The sequence below is a fragment of the Rhinolophus ferrumequinum genome, chromosome 15 (assembly GCF_004115265.2).
Source record: "Rhinolophus ferrumequinum isolate MPI-CBG mRhiFer1 chromosome 15, mRhiFer1_v1.p, whole genome shotgun sequence".
NCBI classification, from domain to species: domain Eukaryota; kingdom Metazoa; phylum Chordata; class Mammalia; order Chiroptera; family Rhinolophidae; genus Rhinolophus; species Rhinolophus ferrumequinum.
The window spans coordinates 18339832-18359651 of record NC_046298.1 but is presented as its reverse complement, the minus strand read 5'-3'; the positions used below and the strand labels follow the sequence as shown (position 1 = coordinate 18359651).

Here is a 19820-nt window from a genome sequence, read left to right as displayed (position 1 = left end):
GTTGGGCAGGTCCCCACGCCTTTGCATAGGTTACGGGCAGGCAGAGAGTGAAGGTCATCAGCATTCTGAAGCCTCAGGCATGTGTTAGGAAATAGAGGATAACTATTTTATATATATACATAAATACACACACACGCACACACACATATATGTATACACACACATGTATATACACACATACGTGTGTGTGTGTGTGTGTGTGTGTATTTCTTTTTTTCCCCCCTGAGGTTGTGGTCTAAAGAACAAAGAGGACCCTGAAAAAGTTGGATGAATTTGTAGCTACACAGAACATTATCCCAACTATAAATACCTTGGCATTTCCATTCACTTTCATTCAATGAAGGGAAATTATTGTCCATTATTTTGAAGGGTAATACTTACAATGACTAGTCCTAAAGAATAACTTTGTTTTATTACCATAATCTGTGAAAACAAAACAAAACAAAATATGGGAGAACAGTTCAAGGAAGGACACAGACAGTGCCCTGTTTTAGGTCCCAAATTTCTTCTTTTTGATGGGTGGTGGGAGCTGAGCAATGATGTCATCCAGGGGCCGTTCTACTGCCACCAGCGTTCTTTCATCCAAAAGATCCATGAAGAGTAGAGGCTGTAGAGAGATCAGAATGATTCTACTAGGAGTTAGGCTCCAGGGCTAGCCCTGAATAGATGAACTGGAGCTAAAAGGTTAGCTTAGATCAGGTTGGAGGGATATAAATCTCTGACAATCCTTCCTGCCCTAGGACTCAAAATGGCTGGAAAGGTTGGGAGTTTTTAACTGAGTTCACTCATACAATACTTCAGCAAGATTTTTCATGTTTCTCTTGTACAGAAAATCTAATTTCTTAGAAATCAATGTTAATTGAGGGCTTTGGATAAATGGCAAGTTTCAAATGTATCAGAAAGCTAACCATACTTGAATAAGTCACAGACCACAACCCTCTGAAAAACAAAATCTTGCAGGCCCCTGAGAAAATATTCCAGGATGCCCAGGAACTCCAATCTGAGAAGCATGAATATGGAGCTCCTGAGGTGGCACAAATAGTTGTAGAGTATCATAAGCTCAACCGATAATGTGTTTTATATACAGTGAAAAGCCCAGCCCAGAACAGAAAGTCGTAACAGAGTCAATGACTTCCATTTGCTGGAAATTTATCTTGTGGAACATTCTCCAACTAGAAATCAAATTTAAAAGCCAGCTTTAACACACAGTAAAAGCCAGCTCTAACACAAAGACCCCACCTGAGCTCCAACATCATTTCTTATGACCTATGTATTTCATTTGGGTTAATTACAATGTGCCTGCCTCTAATGTACTGAAGCAAGAACAATGAAATACAGACATAAGGGACACACATCCTCAGAAAGGTCACTTGCCTCCCCAAACTAGGTCCTCTGCATGAAAAATGAAGGTTACATTTTGATATCTTATTACATTTTGATGATATCACTGTCCAGAATACCATACAAGATATTTTACCTTATATATCTTAGAAATTTTAAAGGCATGGGCTGTGCGCCTCCTGATGACATCTGACTCATTCGTGGGAGGAAGTGGATTGTACAGTAAGGTTTTGTCATTTGGAAGAGGCTAAAAAGACAAAGATATACTGTTTATATCATTATTTTTATTGGGCTTCTACAGAACAAAGGACTACAGTGATTTTTCAGGCAAATACCATCATCCAACCATATCATACATTTACTACCTCATGACTACTTACTTCAGGAGGAGAGCTGCAGTCACTCTTGCAGCTATACTGTAGAGAGTGGGAGTGTGGGGCAGAGAGCTCGGTACTCTGCCGGCAAGATCAAAGAGCCCAACTGGGGCTTCTGGCCAGTCTTGTCAGTAACACTTTGTGACAGGAACAAACTGGCATGCGCAGGAGCTCAGCTCATGCAGGCCCTGCTTCCTAGACTCTCCCCCAACCAGCTCGTGGAGTGGCCAAGTGACTGAAGTTCTCCCCCAGAGAAACTAAAACACAAACCACCCCCACTGATGTCACAGACACTTTGAGAGATGGCCTCTGGCCAAGCAAGTGATATTTCATCTCTGACTTCCTTGGGAAATAGCTCTACCCAACCAGAGGAAGTGATGGACTTATCACTAGGGCTTGGGAAAAAATATGGGCCGATCTGGGCTGAGTTACAAAGAGGCAAGCCAGTGGGAGGGGCCCTTCCTGTATTACTCAAACAGCAGAAGGCACTTGTCAGCCAGCTCTGCTTCCCACACCGAGAGGACACAGGGCCCAGGAGAAGAGTTCCAGTGACACATCACTATGTCCACCTCCTTGAGAACCATCTGCTGCTTCCTCCATGTTCCTTCCACCCCCACCTTCACAGATATACCAAAACAGTGTGTTGCTTGTAATCTAAGCCCAAAGTGCATTACAGGCATGGCCATAGGTCACAGTGCTCCTGCCCAGAAAAAAACATGTAAATTTAGGGTGAATCAAAACAGCAGCTGGCAGAGGATGGAATCTACAACTGAAAAAACTGCTCACATCCCACCTAAATCACAGCCACAAAGAATGGAATTTTCCTAGCTGGAGTTCTTTTTTTTAAGACCAACTCCTCAAGCCTACAGATACTGTGTCAGTACATTCAGACAAGGGGTACAAGTGGTCAAAAGCTCAGTCTGTATGTCCTTTAATGAAACCACACTATTCAGTCACTCGGGAGGCAAAAGTGGAAGTGATTCAGCCAAATCAACGCTATTGCCCTATGACCGTCACCTTCTGAATACTGACCTAATCACTCTCCTCCTTAAGTTTATGTGCTCACAAGCAAAGCAGAAAAATGGTCAAATCAGCAAAAACCAATGCAACAAAGGCCCACCTCTTCTCTGGTAGCCTAATGAACATGGGAACAAAAATGAGGAAATCTGCAAAATGAAAGTTCCTCTCCTCCAAAGAATTAAACAGGAACCTTTATTCTGATTCTCCTTCATCTAACTTATTATACATGTTACTCTTAGAACTTGAAGATTCTTAAGTAAAGAAGATTCAGTTAGAGTACAGGTGACAGTGGCGAGGAACTCACCAATGACTTGTCGATGATACAGAACATGTAGGCATCGTGGACAAGAATGTACATCGGTCTCTTGGGATGAAAACTGATGTGTGTGATGGGAGTGTCCCTTTGGAGCCAAAGGTGATGGAAGCCCTGCTTCTGGACAGTCCGGCTCCACTCTGTATACTGTTTGTCTGGGATGCTGTATTCAAATATCTGAGGAAGGATATAATACAGCGGAAATGCAGGCTGGTACCCAGCAAGACCTGAAGAGCATCCCTCATTCCGAACCAGAAAATATATACACAAACCTTGACTGTATTGTATTCAGCCTTACACTTTCTCACAATTTTTTTTAATAAAAAAAAAAGTAAGGTAAATTACGGAATAAATAATTCAAACAGCATAGAAAGGTTTACAATGAAAATTCACTCTGCAATCTTGACATCTCTTTTCCCCAAGACAAAAGTAACCTGCTATTTCTGGTTTACATCTTTTCAGAGATGTTTTATGCATATAAGACACACTTGTTCTGTATGTTGCTTTTTTTGTGTAGCATTGTATCATGGAGACTGACCATATCAATATTTATATATACATAACTCACATCCCCTTTGAAGAACATACAATAATCCATTCACTTTTTGGATGTACCATGATTTACTTATCTAATCTGTTTACTGGACATTTAGGTTATTTCTAATCTTTAGCTACTACAAACAAGGCTGCAATGATTATCTCTGTATTGATGCCCTTTTGCACAACTGAAAGCATATTATCTGTAGAAAGAACTTTTAGAATCAGAACTTCTGAATCAAACACTATGTGCATTAAAAATTTTTTTAGATAATACCAAAATGTCCTCTAAAGCAATCATACTAATTTACGTAATGTATGAAGTGCTGTTTCTCTATAACCTCACAGCACTGTGTATTATTAACTCTATTGATCTTTGCTAATCTAATGGGTACTAAAAAATTTCCTACCAGTTTTAACAACTGAAGCACTTAGGGGACCAGCTGCCAATAAAAGGCATCAGTTGGACATAATCGTTATGTGTGACAATGACAAGGACCTGGCTTCACTGATCTTTCAGTCTTTGGTTTCAGTCTTTGGTTAAGGATCTATGAAACTGAAATGAGAGATTTCATTTTTTTGGAAAGAATGTGTCTGTGTGCATATGTGTGTGTGTAAAAACTGCTAATCTAAGTAGCAAGCATCCTTTGTCTACCAGTTTACTTAAATGTGCTTCTCGGATCGCATTTCTTCTTTCCAACAGCTCAGTGAGGAAGATATTATTATGCCCACTGTACAGATGAACATCGGTAAGTATTGATAATTTCATAATGTGTTCTGTAGTTCAGGTATTTGACAGATCTTCTTACAATCTTCCTACAACTTGGTACGGAAAAAAGCAGTAGACCAAGCGCTAATTTTGGCTAATATTAGGTACCTGATTTTACTATGGCCTGATTTCCTCATCTGCAAAGTAAAGGTTAATTATATGATCTTTTAGTCACTTTCAACTCTCAAAATCTTATCCTGTCTCATATCCAGTCTAACACTTGAGTCCATGTCATCGCTAGTCTAAAAACAATCAGTAAAACGAGTATTACAAAATTCCTCCTCCTTGCACCTCTTTACTCTAGAATCTCAATGCTTCACCATCCCATTCTGCCAATGGCAATTACTGGCCCACGATGTACCCAGGCCATAACACTGAAGCTTTACCTCATACAGGAGAAAACTATCTTGGTATCATCCAGTACTTTCAAAGAAAGGGTCTTCCAAAATTGTCATTATCTCAATTTCCAAGTTACCATCCAGCAGGAAAGAATTAGAAAGCACTGGAATCTCTTACCTGCTGGTCAGAATGAGCGATGACCAGGTTGTTGGTATTGGGGGCAATGGCCAGAGCAGTCACAGGGAAATTGTAAGCAGGGACTGTGCAGTGAAGCTGGGAAGAAATATCAGACATAAACGGCGAGTCTATGTGACATCCATGTGAACTGCTCATAAACATGTCACCCAACAGAGACTCTATCGCTCTACACTGGATTTAAAAGAAATCAATGCCTAGCCATGGACATTTATGTATGATTGCAAGGCATGTCCACCACTACAGCGGAACGCTTTTAAATAAATGCCAGGCAAGGCTCAAAGAGCAAGCAGTACATGCTCTTGCCACCGTGCAATAAAGATTAAGTTGTGCAGTTAGTAGGCAAACCCATGTTGCAGTTAAATGTTGCAATTTGATATTGGTCTATGAACTTTTACTGCTTATTGTAAGTTTTGGGTAGTCCTTATCTGACTTTTATGATGAAGATGAGGACTTGTAAGGAATCATTAGTGATGCCATGTGTGAATGACAGTACCATTACTGATTAGTGAAAAATATTTTCCTGCTACTCCTTTGTCAAATTTCTGGTTCTGTTTAATTTTAAAAATACCTTGAGATTACAAGGCAAGCTATTAAAAATTGGTATTCTCTCTAACCATTGGGTAAATCAGGATTTTCCTCTCCAAGATACAGAAACAACCTGGATGTGGATTCATCACCCATAAATATTTAATTTCAAATTTCTGTGCACGAGTGGTTTCAATGTCCCCATTGACTGATTTTAACGTGACAGATTATAGCTTTTGGATTCTAAACAAGTAAAACAGGAAAAATTCTTAGTTAAAAAACAAAACAAAAGCCTAGTAATTTTCCAGGCCACACCAATCGGCCTCGAGTCTTGTAACTATAGGGTTAACTTCCTCCTGTTTGCTACGATTAAACTCAAAGCTCACCTTTAGACGTTTTACGTTGTACACATGGACTCCAGCACTGGTACCTGATGCAGCAAGCCAATTCCCATCTGGACTGACTGCCAAAAGGCACATGGACTCCACAGTCCCTGTGAGGAGAGAACAACAGTTAAATCAGTGTCCACAGCCAGCCCTGCCCTGAAGATGATGGCAAAAGCCAATCAAACCCTCAGTTTTAAATTACTGATGGGATAATTTCTTGATAATTTTGCAAATAAGTTCTAGATAAGTTAATCTGTTTATTACTTTCATTTAATTAGCCATCCTTCATGTTAAAGAGGAGCCAGAGAGATAAACCTGAAGGTATCTCTTGCTCAGGCCTGAGTGAGACCCTGCCTACTATGAGAAAGAAGAATTAGGGTAGCAGCAACCACTAAAATCTATACTTTGTTTCAAACTCCTTTCCTAACAAATAATTTTTCATCCAAGTTATGGACAAACAGCCAATTCAACAGGCTTGAAGCATACCTTTAATTTACTGGGTGCCTGCTGTATATTTAGCACTAAGGGAGCATGGGCACAGATGAGGCATCTTTGTCATCAAGGGACTTTAAACCAAACTGGCAACATGAAGACTCAAGTGGTATAAAAATCATACACTCTGTCTAGTGAACATACAATGCAATATATAGATAATGTATTATAAACGTCCACTTGAAAACTACATAATTTTACTAACCAATGTCACCCCAAGAAATTTAATAAAAATTTTAAAAAAAGAAAAAAATTCATAGTGATGCCATGTGCCAAAATATGTGCTGCACATAACTCCCCCAAACAATAAAAAATCTTAAAACAAGGTATAAACCAGATGCTAAAAAATGGATGAGGTGGGTAGAGAAGGATTAGAGAACAGCATGAGCTAAGTAACAAGGACTGAAACACACAGGTTAGAGGGCTGTGAAGAAACTAGCTTGACTATAATGGGGAAGTGAGATGAGAGAAGAAGAAAAAATAAAATTATATACATAATGTAGAAACCAATTTTAAGGGGTGTGCTAAATGCAAGATAAGAAGTCTAAGTTTTATAATATAAACATATATAAGTACTCAATAAAAACTGGTCGTTTACTTTAGCTGATTCCTAACATGTACGTTTCATTTCCTGAATGCTTCTGTAGCAGCTTACAAACAGTGAGAGTTAAAGTTAAAAGTTGACATTCCATGCTGATGGAGTCTAAATGACAGTGAAGCCACTATAATCCAGGACAAGGGAGAAGGGAAAAGGCACAAGGGAAGTATCTAACTTAAACTGGGTACTAAGTCCTCAATAATTAACTCAGCAAGTTAGCTACATAGTCACTCATTCACGCATACTCATGTTCTCAAAGAACATGGGAAAATGGTCATGAATGACAGGTAATGAAACTATATGTGTAAGTTCATCTTTTTTTTTTTTTTTTTTTTTTGAAGATTTTATTCGGGAAGGGGAATGGGCCTTTATTATTGGGGAACAGTGTGTACTTCCAGGACTTTTTTCCAAGTCAAGTTGTTGTCCTTTCAATCTTAGTTGTGGAGGGTGCCGTTCAGCTTCAAGCTGTCCTTTCAGTCTTAGTTGTGGAGTGTGCAGCTCAGCTCCAGGTCCAGTTGCCGTTGCTAGTTGCAGGGGGCGCAGCCCACCATCCCTTGCGGGACTGGAGGAATCCAACCGGCAACCCTGTGGTTGAGAAGACGCACTCCAACCAGCTGAGCCATCTGGGAGCTCAGCAGCAACTCAGCTCAAGGTGCTGTGTTCAATCTTAGTTGCAGGGGGCGCTGCCCACCATCCCTTGCCGGAGTAGAGGAATCGAACTGGCAACTTTGTGGCTGAGAGCCCACTGGCCCATGTGGGAATCGAACCTGCAGCCTTCGGAGTTAGGACCATGGAGCTCTAACTGCCTGAGCCACCGGGCCACCCTGTAAGTTCATCTTGATAAAAACAACCACAAAGATATCTGAGTCTCCATCAAGCTGGCTAACACCAATCGATCACCTCACCCTGGTGATTCCCCGAGACCCCACCTCACGTAACTTGTGGACCCACCCAAGATTCTTCCAGTGGCTTTCCCGTATAAATGGCCTGTTTTGGCTCAGGCTGCAGTAGATTTCCTAAAATCTCTCAAAGGTTCATAAGCCCCAAGCAAGCAGCATCTGGCCTTAGCATGCCCCGTACTTCTTATTAGGCAGCCCCAAGCCCAACGCCATCAGCAGCCGGCCTCGATTCCCAGCTTAGGCTCTCCCAGGCACCTCCAAGCCCAACACACTGGCAACCATCTGCAGATCACTTTGCAGCTCATACCAAATGGCCCTTGGCAGGGACCAGGTAGCAGCTGATCTTGGCGGGCAACAGATCCCCTCTCAAGATGCCCCAGAACCAACACACCCAGTGGCCGGCCTCAGACCACACCAGAGTACCACCCAACCACCTCCACAAATGACACACCCAAAGAATAGACTGTGCAGGCACTAGAGCCCTGCTAAAGCAAATCCTGTTCTGTAGGGTCAGCCCCTGCACAACAGCTCCTCCACTATAATCCCTGCCAGTCCTCACAACCAATCAGCCCGAGGGTCAATCCCTCCCATTAACATGCAAACAGCAACCAAGGCTCAATTACAAGAAGGTACACACAACCCACACAAAGAACACACCTGGAGCACCTTGCTCGGGTGACCAGGGAGATAGTGCCACTGGTCCCACAGGATACCTACTACATAAGGCCACTCTACTAAGACCAAGAGATATAGCAGCTCCATCTAATACACAGAAACATAAACAGGGAGGCAGCTAAAATGGGGAGACAAAAAAACATGTCCCAAATGAAAGAACAGAACTAAGCTCCAGAAAGAGAAACAAACAAAATGAACACAAACAATCTACCAGACGCAGACTTCAAAACACTGATTATATGGATGCTCAATGATCTCAATGAGAACTTCAACAAAGAAATAGGAAACATAAAAATGGAGATAGAAAACGTAAAAAAGAACCAGTCAGAAATGAAAAATACAATAACTGAAATAAAGAATACATTAGAGGCAATCAACAGATTAGAGGAAGCAGAAGATCGAATAGCAATTTAAAAGATAAGGTAGCAGAAAACACCCAATCAGAACAGCAACAAGAACAAAGAATAAAAAAAAATGAGGTAGGGGCCGGCCCGGTGGCTCAGGCGGTTAGAGCTCCATGCTCCTAACTCTGAAGGCTGCCAGTTCGATTCCCACATGGGCCAGTGGGCTCTCAACCACAAGGCTGCCAGTTCGATTCCTCGACTCCCGCAAAGGATGGTGGGCAGCACCCCCTGCAACTAAAATTGAACATGGAACCTTGAACTGAGCTGCCGCTGAGCTCCCAGATGGCTCAGTTGGTTGGAGTGCGTCCTCTCAACCACAAGGTTGCCGGTTCGACTCCCGCAAGGGATGGTGGGCTGCGCCCCCTGCAACTAGCAATGGAAACTGGACCTGGTGCTGAGCTGCGCCCTCCACAACTAAGACTGAAAGGACAACAACTTGAAGCTGAATGACACCCTCCACAAATAAGATTTGAAAGGACAACAACTTGACTTGGAAAAAAGTCCTGGAAGTACACACTGTTCCCCAATGAAGTCCTGTTCCCCTTCCCCAGTAAAATCTTTAAAAAAAAAAAAAAAAAAGAAAGAAAATGAGGATAGCTTAAGGGGCCTATGGGACAACTTCAAGTGTACCAATATTCGCATAATATAGGTACTAGAAGAAGAGAGAGAGCAAAGAACTGAAAAATCTGAAGAAATAACGACAGAAAACTTCCCTAGCCTGAAGGAAACAGGCATACAAGCCCAGGAAGCGCAGAGTCCCAAACGTGATGAATCCAAAGAGGCCCACACCAAGACCCATCGTAATTAAAATGCCAAAGGTGAAGGACAAAGAGAAAATTTTAAAAGAAGACAAAGGCAGTTAGTAACCTACAAAGGAGCTCCCATAAGACTGTCAGCTGATTTCTCAACAGAAACTTTGCAGGCCAGAAGGGATTGGAATGAAATATTCAAAGTGATGAAAACCTAAGGGCTACAACCAAGGGCATTCTACCCGGCAAAGCTATCATTTAGAACTAGACAGATAAAGAGCTTCCCAGACAAAAAAAAGCGAAAGGAGTTCATCATCAACAAACCAGTATTACAAGGAATGCTAAAGGCACTTCTTTAAGGAGAAAATAAAGAATAAAAAATATGAATAATAAAATGGCAATAACTACATATCTATCCACAATTACATTTAAATGTAAATGGATTAAATGTTCTAATCAAAAGACAGTGTGCACTGTCTGATAAAAAATAAAACCAAACAAACCTGGGGAATATAAAGACATAGGGTAGATGAATGAGTAAGAAAAAAGAAGACCTTTATATATGCTTCAAGAAAATGGAAATGAAGGAAGGAAAAAAAAAAAACGGGTAGCAATACTCATTATCAGACAAAATAGACCTTAAAACAAAAGCTATAACAAGAGACAAAGGACCCAGTAATCCCACTTCTGGGTGTTTATCCAAAGAAACCCAAAACACTACTTGGAAGGAACATGTACATCTACATCTACATGTTCATTGCATCATTATTTACAATAGCCAAGATACAGAGGGAACCTGAGTGTCAATCAATGGACAAGTGGATAAAGAAGAGGTGGTATATATATATGCAATGGAATATTACACAGCCCTAAAAAAGAATAAAATCTTGCCATCTGCAACAACACAGATGAACCTATCATGCTGAGTAGAGTAAATCAGACAGAGAAAAATAAATGCCATGATTTCACTTATTTGTGGACTCTAAAGAACAAAATAAACAAACATACAAAACAGAAACAAACTCATAGATGCAGAGAACATTTTGATGGTTGCCTCATGGGAGGGGGTTTGAGGGTATGGGTGCAAAGGGGAAAGGGATTAAGAAGTACAAATTGGTAGTTACAAAATAGCCATGGGGATGTAAAGTACAGCATAGGGAATACAGTCAATAATATAATAACTATGTATGATGTCAGATGGGTACTAGATTTATCAGGGTGATCACATCATAAGTTATATAAATGTCTAACCATTGTGTTGTAGACTGGAAACCAATATAATATGCCACCTATACTTGAAAAATGTTTTAAATTATAAAAATATAAATAAATTTTTTTAAATCTTTAATTTTCTTTCTAACTAGTGGGATTTTTCTCCCTCTCCCTTGATATTTGTGAGGTAATTACACCTGAATAAGAAAACTAACATGTCCATAAAATACCTATGTACAAACATATACTGCAAATACACAAAAATATTAATAGTAGTCATTTCTGTGTGTCAGGGTTACAAATGACTTTTACTTTCTTCTTGCTAACAGAAACACTAAGGGTGATGCAACTTCTCTGGCTCCAAATAAGGAATCAAAAGCCCAGTGAGAAAAGAGTAGGTGTGAGGATCTCATCGAGCGTTTTCATGTGCTAAATAGCTCCTCCTACTTTAAATTGCTAACATATCAGTGAATGTTTGCAGGGTGGAGAAGAGCATTAGTGAACCCGCAACAATGAATGAGGTTTAAAAGAAAAAAAAAGAGACATCAGAGACTGAAAACTCTTTCTCAAGGCCAGTTATCAAATTCCTACCTGACTGAGGCTGGAAAGTATGCAGGTGCTTGAAGCTTCCTTCCAAGAGCCGAATGACATGTAGAGACCCTTGATTTGATGCCACAAAGAGCTTTGTTGAATCTTCAGAAAACAAAATTTGAAGGGCAGAGCGAAGGAATGCTGGCATTTTTGAAACCTTGGGGTGAACCAGTAGTAAAAACCAGTAAGAGAAAGAAGTGAGATCTAGAGGCCATCAAAAATAATCACAGCCAGGATTAAATTACTCGTACATTAATGCTTCTTGTCTCTAAGGAAGCCAGTTGACCAAGAGCCTGGAACACTGACACGCCCACTGTACCCTCTACAGCACCCTCCTTTATCTCTTCAAAAGCCTAAATTTTACTGACACTCTCTGGCATTTCCCTACTCCAAAAACAAAATCAAATCAAAGTAGAAATAAAACTTTTTTGTAATAGCTATCTCCAAATAGCTTCCACTGAGCAAGGATTCATATCCCACTTTCATTCCCACTTCACACAAAACCCACACATTTAAGAATTTTCTTCTTGTTCAAACAGACAATGGGTTATCACTTACCCTCTGGAGGCTTATGCTATCGTGTTCATAATTCAACCGATAGAGAAAAAACCGAGAAGCTGTAGAATAGGCTATCCAACTTCCACATGGGGAGATACAGCTGCAAATAATGTTCTCGGGACCCTGGCAATGTTAGGAATCAGGATGAATGTTCAAGTAAAACTTTACAACAAGGTTCACAGAAACATGAATCCCCAAGCTGTCACCACTCTGGACATATCCACAAATGCCTACACATAATCCTGACACTCATATGCTGTTTGTCACTATGATTATTTCAGAAGAAATAATCTAAATAGTGTGGCTTTGATTTCTACAACCAAGAACAGAGGTCTATGAATACTGTGAACTAATCTCAGCCCATTGCATACTTCACAAATAGCTTCATACTTAACCCTAACTTTAGAAACCTGAGCAGAGAGGCATTTAATGCAGGAAAGCTTGGGAGACGAGGTGACTTAGAGAAGTGATTTTCTGTTTTAAAGATTTTCTGTTCCATGATAATCTGCTTTAAAGACCTCTAAGAAATAGTAAGCCAAAAAATTTGCAGAACAGGAAAAATAAAAAAACATGTAATTCAAAAACTCATGAAATACACCTTAATGTATATACATATGTATGTATACACACACATATTCTCACAGAAAAAGATCTGGAAGGATATATAGCTAATCAATTAACAAGAATTATTTCAGGAAAGGGGATTAGAATTAAAGAGGTGAACAAGGATACAAACTAGAAATACTGTTTGAATTCTTTACAGTAAGACTATTCACAAATATCTGTGTAATTAAAACAAAGATTTTTTAAAATGATACAAAGCTATATGTATAGTATATTCCCATTACTATACAAAGGATATATATACACATGCACACATGGGTGGAAATTTTTTCTAGAAGGATATACAAGAAATTACTGGCAGTGATTATCTCTGGAAAATGGAACTGGGGATTTGGGTAAGAAGTGGGCTCATTTTTCATTACATAATCTTTTGTACCATTCGAATTAAAAAAAAAAAAAAAGCATGTTATTTTCATAATAATACCAAAAGAAGAAAAACCAATTTCCTGTATTCATTCATCCAATTATTTTTTGAATGCCCAACTTACAACAGGAAACCCAGTTCTGTTGACATAGTACTTCAAATTATTTTAGATTTTATACAGTTTATTATGTCAACTAAGTAATCCTTAAAATTCAGAATGAGAAAAATGCTCTGGATTTCTGAGCCTGAACACACTGTTAAATTTCCTTACCTTTGTCTTGAGGTGCAGTAAATGATCTGCATCTTTAGAGAGTGGAAGGGTATCCCCATGCTTTCCTAGAACAAGAAATTTCCCTGAGGTCTTTCTTCTCAAAGAAAGGTTATTTGTATATTTTTTTCCTTCTAAAAAGTCATTCCTGGGTAGAATGGAATCTCTACCAGTGGGAAATCACAAAAATGTCTGACTTAGTAAACCCTGCGTTTTCTGGCGGTACATTTTCTTAGTTTTTTGGGTGCCCCGGACACGGCCTATGGAACATCACCGATGTTCTGAGGCCCTGCCCTAGACCCAGGCATGTAGGTGAGTGGAAGTGGAGTTTGTGTGGCTGCGACTTCAACTTCATTTGTTCATTCTGGAACCTAAATCCTACATGGACCTAATTCAATATAAAACAACAGAACCTAACATTTCCTTCACAGGTCATACAAAAGGCCACTAGGCTGTCACCCCAGAAAGATCCATGTGAACTCCTTTTTTATACAGGGCTGTCACTACTCAACATTAAATCTTGTCACTTTTCAACATCCTGTTTTGATCCCAATCAAGCCACGCCAAACTATGATTCCATAAGCCTCACTGCTACTACATCCTGCTGCTGACCCCCACTGCTACCCTGTTCTGCAATAGAGAGTCATAAACTTTCAATAGATGATGCAGTATCCTGCTAACGATTCCAATACTCTGAAGCAAACTCCTTTGCTCCATCTTGTGGGTGGAAAAACCGTAATTTCCAATGGACACAGAAAAATCTACTTCCACAGGCAGAATATCAACTGCAATTCTAATTTCTGGCTTCTCTCTTCCATTTCCTTACTGAAAACAACGTTCTCCCATCTTACCTGTTGCAACTGTAGATCCCAGTCGCCAAAGATCCAAGTGATGAGAAAACTGGAAGAGGAGAAGCTGCCTCTTTTTTGAACAGGAAATGAGACGTCGCTATATCCAAGAATCGAAAGTGATAAATAAGCCAGGGTCATCTATTGCCACAGTACCAGATACAGCAGCAACATTTTTTTACTGCTGAAATCCACTTGCTTGCTAAATATTTCCTATGTAGTACCACATGCCAGGCACTATCCTAGGATCTAAGAACACACTGGTATATAATAACATACCTGCTGCTCTCAAGCTTGTAGTCTAAAGGGTTGACACAGAATTAAATAGGCAATTACACTAAGTGTGCTAAGAATTTTAACATGGTTGAGCACAGTGTGTAATGAAAAAAGTATAAAGGATATCTACTCTAGCTTCATGGGGGTAAAGACAGGAGCCCAGATGAGGTTCACTGGTACAGTCTATTCAGGCAAAGAAGGTAGGGCAAGACGTTCCAAGCAGAGCAGTGGTGTGTGAAACAGCTCAAAGGTAAAAGAGCATTAGAGGGAATGAAAGGAATCTTTCCAAATGGCTAGATGGTGTGGGGGTGTTGCAAGGGTGTGAGAGAAGAGGTGAGGAAGAGGGCAAGACTGAGACATGTTTCATAAACCACACTAAGGAATTCTGTCTTTATGCTGAAGGCAATAGAGACCAACCAAAGGCGTTTAAGCATGAAGTGATAAACAAAGCTGTTTTTTGAACAGATCAATGGAGACTAGGCTGGAATGACACAAATGTAAATAAAAGATCATTAACAAGCTACTATAAAGGAATCCAGGTAAAAAAAGGCACTGATCCAAACTAGGATAATGGCAATGAAGACAAAGAGAAATGACTAGATTCAAGAGATAAAGAGGAGTTAGACTGAGGAAGGTTTACTGGTTGAATGAAATGCAAAAGCAGGTAGTGGGGAGAAGGGATTTTAGCTTGGGGAGATGTCTGTTTACCTAGAAAGAAACACTGGAAGCCTGAATATTCCTCCTACTACTCAGAATAATAAACAGCACAGCCTTAAAAACAAACTTGCCATAAACCACAGCTACCTGGAAAAGGGAATGATTTCCCCTGAAAGTCAACTAGCAGTGCTGCTGTAAATCTCTTGGCCCCCATAAATGTCTTTGCAAGAGGCCTGCCTCAGAAACAGAAGAGTGAAGGTAGGTAACCACAGAAGTCCTACAGACTTATTCAGAAAGTGTGAGCTGTGCTCACAGTCTTGTGGGACAGGGGAACGGGTAGATGACAGGACAGTGGGGGTTAGGGGGTGATACTTACATGGGGAAAAGTGATTTTTCGGAGGGCAGCATCATAATTCTTTACCTCCACTTTCTCCATGAGAGGACGAATGACTAAGTGGGTGTCAGTGCCTAAGAGGAGGGTGGGGAAGAAGGCATCAAAATTAGAAAAAGTCCTGCATGAAAATAAGCAGAGCCGGGCAGAAAAGAGCAGCAGCCTGGCCGACAGCAGCACCCACCTCCGGAGATCAGTGCTGTGGGGCTGTGGGCCACAGTTCGCACGTCGTGAGTGTGATGCTGAAATGGCTTTGTCCGCACCCACTGCTTCTCGCTGCTGCTGGAAGTCACAGAGACCAGCTGAAAATGGAATATTGTCCCCTCGGCTGTGCCCACCACGAAACTGTCTTCTTGCTGAGAAATTAAATCATCAGGAAGATACACTTGAGCAAAATAAGGCCCACTTTGAAAAATATTTTCTGAGGTTGTCTATCTGGTCAGCTTAGGGGAAAACTTATGGACAGAATTGGAAGGTAGGTTACAGGGGTCTTTTTCCTCCAGAAGCTAACAGTTCCATCATAGGAGCAAGCTCACTCATAGATAACAATGCGCCCCCTACTGACACAATTAACAGTATGTACCTCAAACTCTTACAGTGCTTTCATATATACAAATTAGACCTCAGTAGAAATTCAACAAAAAAGATAAAACACCTAGGAATACATTTAACAAGAAATGTGCTAGGCCTACATAAGAAAAAAATTTAAGTCCTTCTAAAGGACATAAAAAATTACCTAAACAAAGAAATCAATACCATATTCTTCAATAAGAATATTTAGCATGATAAAAGAGATTCATGTTCACTAAGGAAATTTGTTGAGTTTTACATAATCCAATAAAAACACTGATAGTCCTATACCTGGAACTAGAAAAGGTGTTTCTTAAATTCAAATAGAAAAATAAATAAGAAAAAACAAAAAACAAACCCTAAAAACCAAAACCAACCAACCAACTAATCCAAGCAAGAACAGCAATGAAAATATATACTCAGAAGATTTAGAAGCAGGGACTCAAATAGCTACATGTACACCAATATTTATAGCATTATTCACAAGAGCCAAAATATGGAAAACAACCCAAATGTCCATCAAAAGATGCATAGATAAACTCAATGAGGTATACACATACAATGGAATATTATTCAGCCCTAAAGAGGAATGAAATTCTGATAATGCTATAACATGGATGAACTTCGAAACCATTATGCTAAGTAAAATAACCCAGACACAAAAGAACAAATATTACATGATTCCACTACGCACCTCGTACATGTGGTACATACAACAAGAAAATTCATAGGAACAAAAAGTAGAACGAAGGTAACCAGGGGCTTGGAGAAGTGAGGAACAGGGAATTACTGTTTAATAGGCCAGAGTTTCTGTGGGGGATGATGAAAAAGTTCTGAAAACAGAGAGGTGGTAAATATACAACACTGTGATTGTACTTAATGCCGCTGAACTATACACTTAAAAATAGTTAAAATAGCAAGCTTTATGTTATGTATATTTTACCACAATAAAAAAATTTAAAGACTTTGGGTGGTGAACACACAATGGGATTTATAAATGATGTAATACAGAAATGTACACCTGAAATCTATGTAATTTTACTAACAATTGTCACCCCAATAAATTTAAAAAAAAAAAAAGTCAAAAAAAAAAATTTAGGGCCAGCCTGGTGGCTCAGGCGGTTGGAGCTCCGTGCTCCTAACTCCTAAGGCTGCTGGTTCAATTCCCACATGGGCCAGTGGGCTCTCAACCACATGGTTGCCGGTTCAACTGCTCAAGTCCCGCAAGGGATGGTGGGCTGCGCCCCCTGCAACTAGCAACTGCAACTGGACCTGGAGCTGAGCTGCGCCCTCCACAACTAAGACTGAAAGGACAACAACTTGCTGAACGGCACCCTCCACAACTAAGATTGAAAGGACAACAACGTGACTTGGAAAAAAGGCCTGGAAGTACACACTGTTCCCCAATAAAGTCCTGTTCCCCTTCCCCAATAAAATCTTTAAATAAATAAATAAATAAATAAAACGTAAATAACATATTGAGAGTGTACACTGAAAAAAAATTGCAAAACTGGTAGTCAAAAGCCTGAAGTTTGCAAATCCCTGAAATTCACTATCTTCTTTTTAGAGATGAAGAGAGGGTGGGCTTAGGAGGGGAACTATTGGTCCGATCAGCATCATAAAGACCCAGGTTCCCTGGTTCCCCATTTAAGGTTTCTCTTGCCAGTATGTTGAGCATTGTGATTTGTTAGTTTTAAAAGATCTTAGTTTGTCTATAATTACTTTTTAAAATTCCTGTCTATTCTCAAAACCATCTTCATTTTAACTCCTGTCTTTAAAAATATACATAACTTTGAGCAAGAAAAAAAGATAGGATGTTTTAAGGAGGAATGATAAAAATTAGGGCCCTGCATCAGCAGTCAACCAATCAAACAGTATAAAGACTAGGTCAGCCTGTCAAGAAAAATGAGATGTTTGAGCATGTAGCTGCCATCAACTACATACTTTCTGTGCTAGGAACTTTATATATGTCGTATCATCTCTAGTCCTTCAATAACTTGCAAAATTAAGCATCATTTGCCCTATCAGGAGAAATTGTGGAAGACTTTGAAATAAGCATAAAAAGTACTGGTGTCCTGGTCTCGTGAGCCCTTTGATGGTCTGGGAGCTATTTCACAAGTCTGTAAACTATAGAAAACTGAGAGTGATACAAAAGATTCTTTTTCATAGAAATACAAAAAATTTTGCCTGGTGGAATACAACTGATTATTGCCCTATGGACAATGAGTCTTACAACAATTTGAAATTCATTTCAGCATTCTTGATGGCTTTATATAACTGTTCTTTGAATTCTCCTTTGAAGTGCTTATAACATCTTACTGGTTCTCCCAGTAAATGAGTTACAGAGAAAATCTCTGACATATTTCCATTTCATGTTTGTATGAGTCATGATATTAGCATCCCACCCCCCACCCCTACCGCCCCAATCATTTAATAGACCTTTACACAGATAAGGAAACTTGTACTTCAAGAGGTTTAGAGACATGACAAAGACACATGGTCACCTGCCTCCAAAACCTTTGCTCTGGGCACACCACACCCCCTCAAGCTTGTGCCAACTCTCTTTGAGGTCACCTGCAGGCACATGATGCTGGAGAAGGAAGGAAAATATATCTGAAAAACAGCACATAAGGTGGCCAAGATCAGTCTCCCCTTCACCTCCTCTAAGGATGCTAATTGAAAACCATTAGCCCAAGGCAAAAGTGGAGACACAGGGCAGCTTAAGAACTCACACACTCTCCCCTCTGACTTCCCACTGAACAGTTCCTTTAGTTTACAAAAAAAAAAAAAAGGGGCAGTTTGCTCAAAGTCCCACCTATATAAAGGGATTGGGAAGGCAGGTGTCCCTCAGTCCACATCTTTTTCCCGAGGTAGAATCATAAAAGAACGGAAAAAGAAAGAATGGCTCTCTCAGGGCCCAGCAGGAATGAAGCAAGGGAAAAGCAGACGTGGAAGGGGTGTGTGTGTATGGCCTGATTTAATCAAAGAGTGACTGCTTCACACAGGAAAAAAATCTCAGGACTGCCGAGTAAATGAAAGCAAATATTCCCTCCAACGCCCTGCAGGAATCAGCACTCGCCTACTTGATGAGGGTGAAAGACATCTAAGATCAAAGGACAGGGTGTTTACTGTTATTCACATTTTAGTCAATGAAAATCCAATAAAAAGAAATCTAAAAATAACCAGCCGTTCTGGCAAGAGAGTATAGTGGAGAAAAACCTTGAAATTAGGATCAGTTTCAAGAGATGTGAAAATGATAATGCCAATACCACTCACTGTGCCAGACGATGTAATTAGTGCTTTAAGCACTACCCATTTAATCTTTCCCCAAACTGAGGTATGTATCACTAGCATCCTTGTTTTCACAAAGGAAGAAGTAACTTACCCAAGGAAGGTATCTAGTTATTAAGTGGTACAGCTGGGATTTAAACCCAAATCTGCCCAACTGCAGAGTTTGTGATACGCATTTTTGAGGGCTGGAATTTGAACAATTGCATTTTTCGATTTTGAATAAGTACAATTCATTGATTCTCAGGCACATATTTTTCCACATTTTCACAGTTCTGAAATCAGGATACCGTATCTTGTACCTTTCAACCTGGGCGTGTGGAACATCTTCAGATAAAGAGCAAACATTAAAACCTCAGAAATGTAATCAGAAGCAAAAAAGAAAAGCTCCCCCATGGAGCATCATCACCAACACTACAGATGGCTGGGCGGCATGTGTGGCAAACACGAACCCTCATGACTGCGTCTAAAAGTGATTCAGGATTCCACTCCGAATGGGAAGAAGGTTTAGGAAAACTCGAATCATTTTTATTTCACTTAGTTTCCTTTTCACA

At 40.0% G+C, this 19820-nt stretch overlaps 1 protein-coding gene across 3 annotated transcripts in view; it reads right to left on the bottom strand.

Moving 5' to 3' along the window:
* Positions 1 to 381: 381 nt before the first annotated feature.
* The window catches only part of UTP4 (UTP4 small subunit processome component), a 30488-nt gene continuing 11049 nt past the window's right edge, over positions 382 to 19820 (bottom strand). For all 3 annotated transcript variants that reach the window (XM_033128878.1, XM_033128877.1, XM_033128879.1), the window contains exons 7-17: positions 15593 to 15764; positions 15394 to 15485; positions 14088 to 14184; positions 13240 to 13304; positions 11981 to 12103; positions 11423 to 11579; positions 5803 to 5909; positions 4871 to 4966; positions 3040 to 3225; positions 1478 to 1588; positions 382 to 607 (exon numbers count right to left, since the gene is read on the bottom strand). In XM_033128878.1, the coding sequence (XP_032984769.1) occupies positions 491 to 607; positions 1478 to 1588; positions 3040 to 3225; positions 4871 to 4966; positions 5803 to 5909; positions 11423 to 11579; positions 11981 to 12103; positions 13240 to 13304; positions 14088 to 14184; positions 15394 to 15485; positions 15593 to 15764 (1323 nt within the window). In that variant the 3' untranslated portion in view covers positions 382 to 490. The remainder of the gene's footprint in view (positions 608 to 1477; positions 1589 to 3039; positions 3226 to 4870; positions 4967 to 5802; positions 5910 to 11422; positions 11580 to 11980; positions 12104 to 13239; positions 13305 to 14087; positions 14185 to 15393; positions 15486 to 15592; positions 15765 to 19820) is intronic.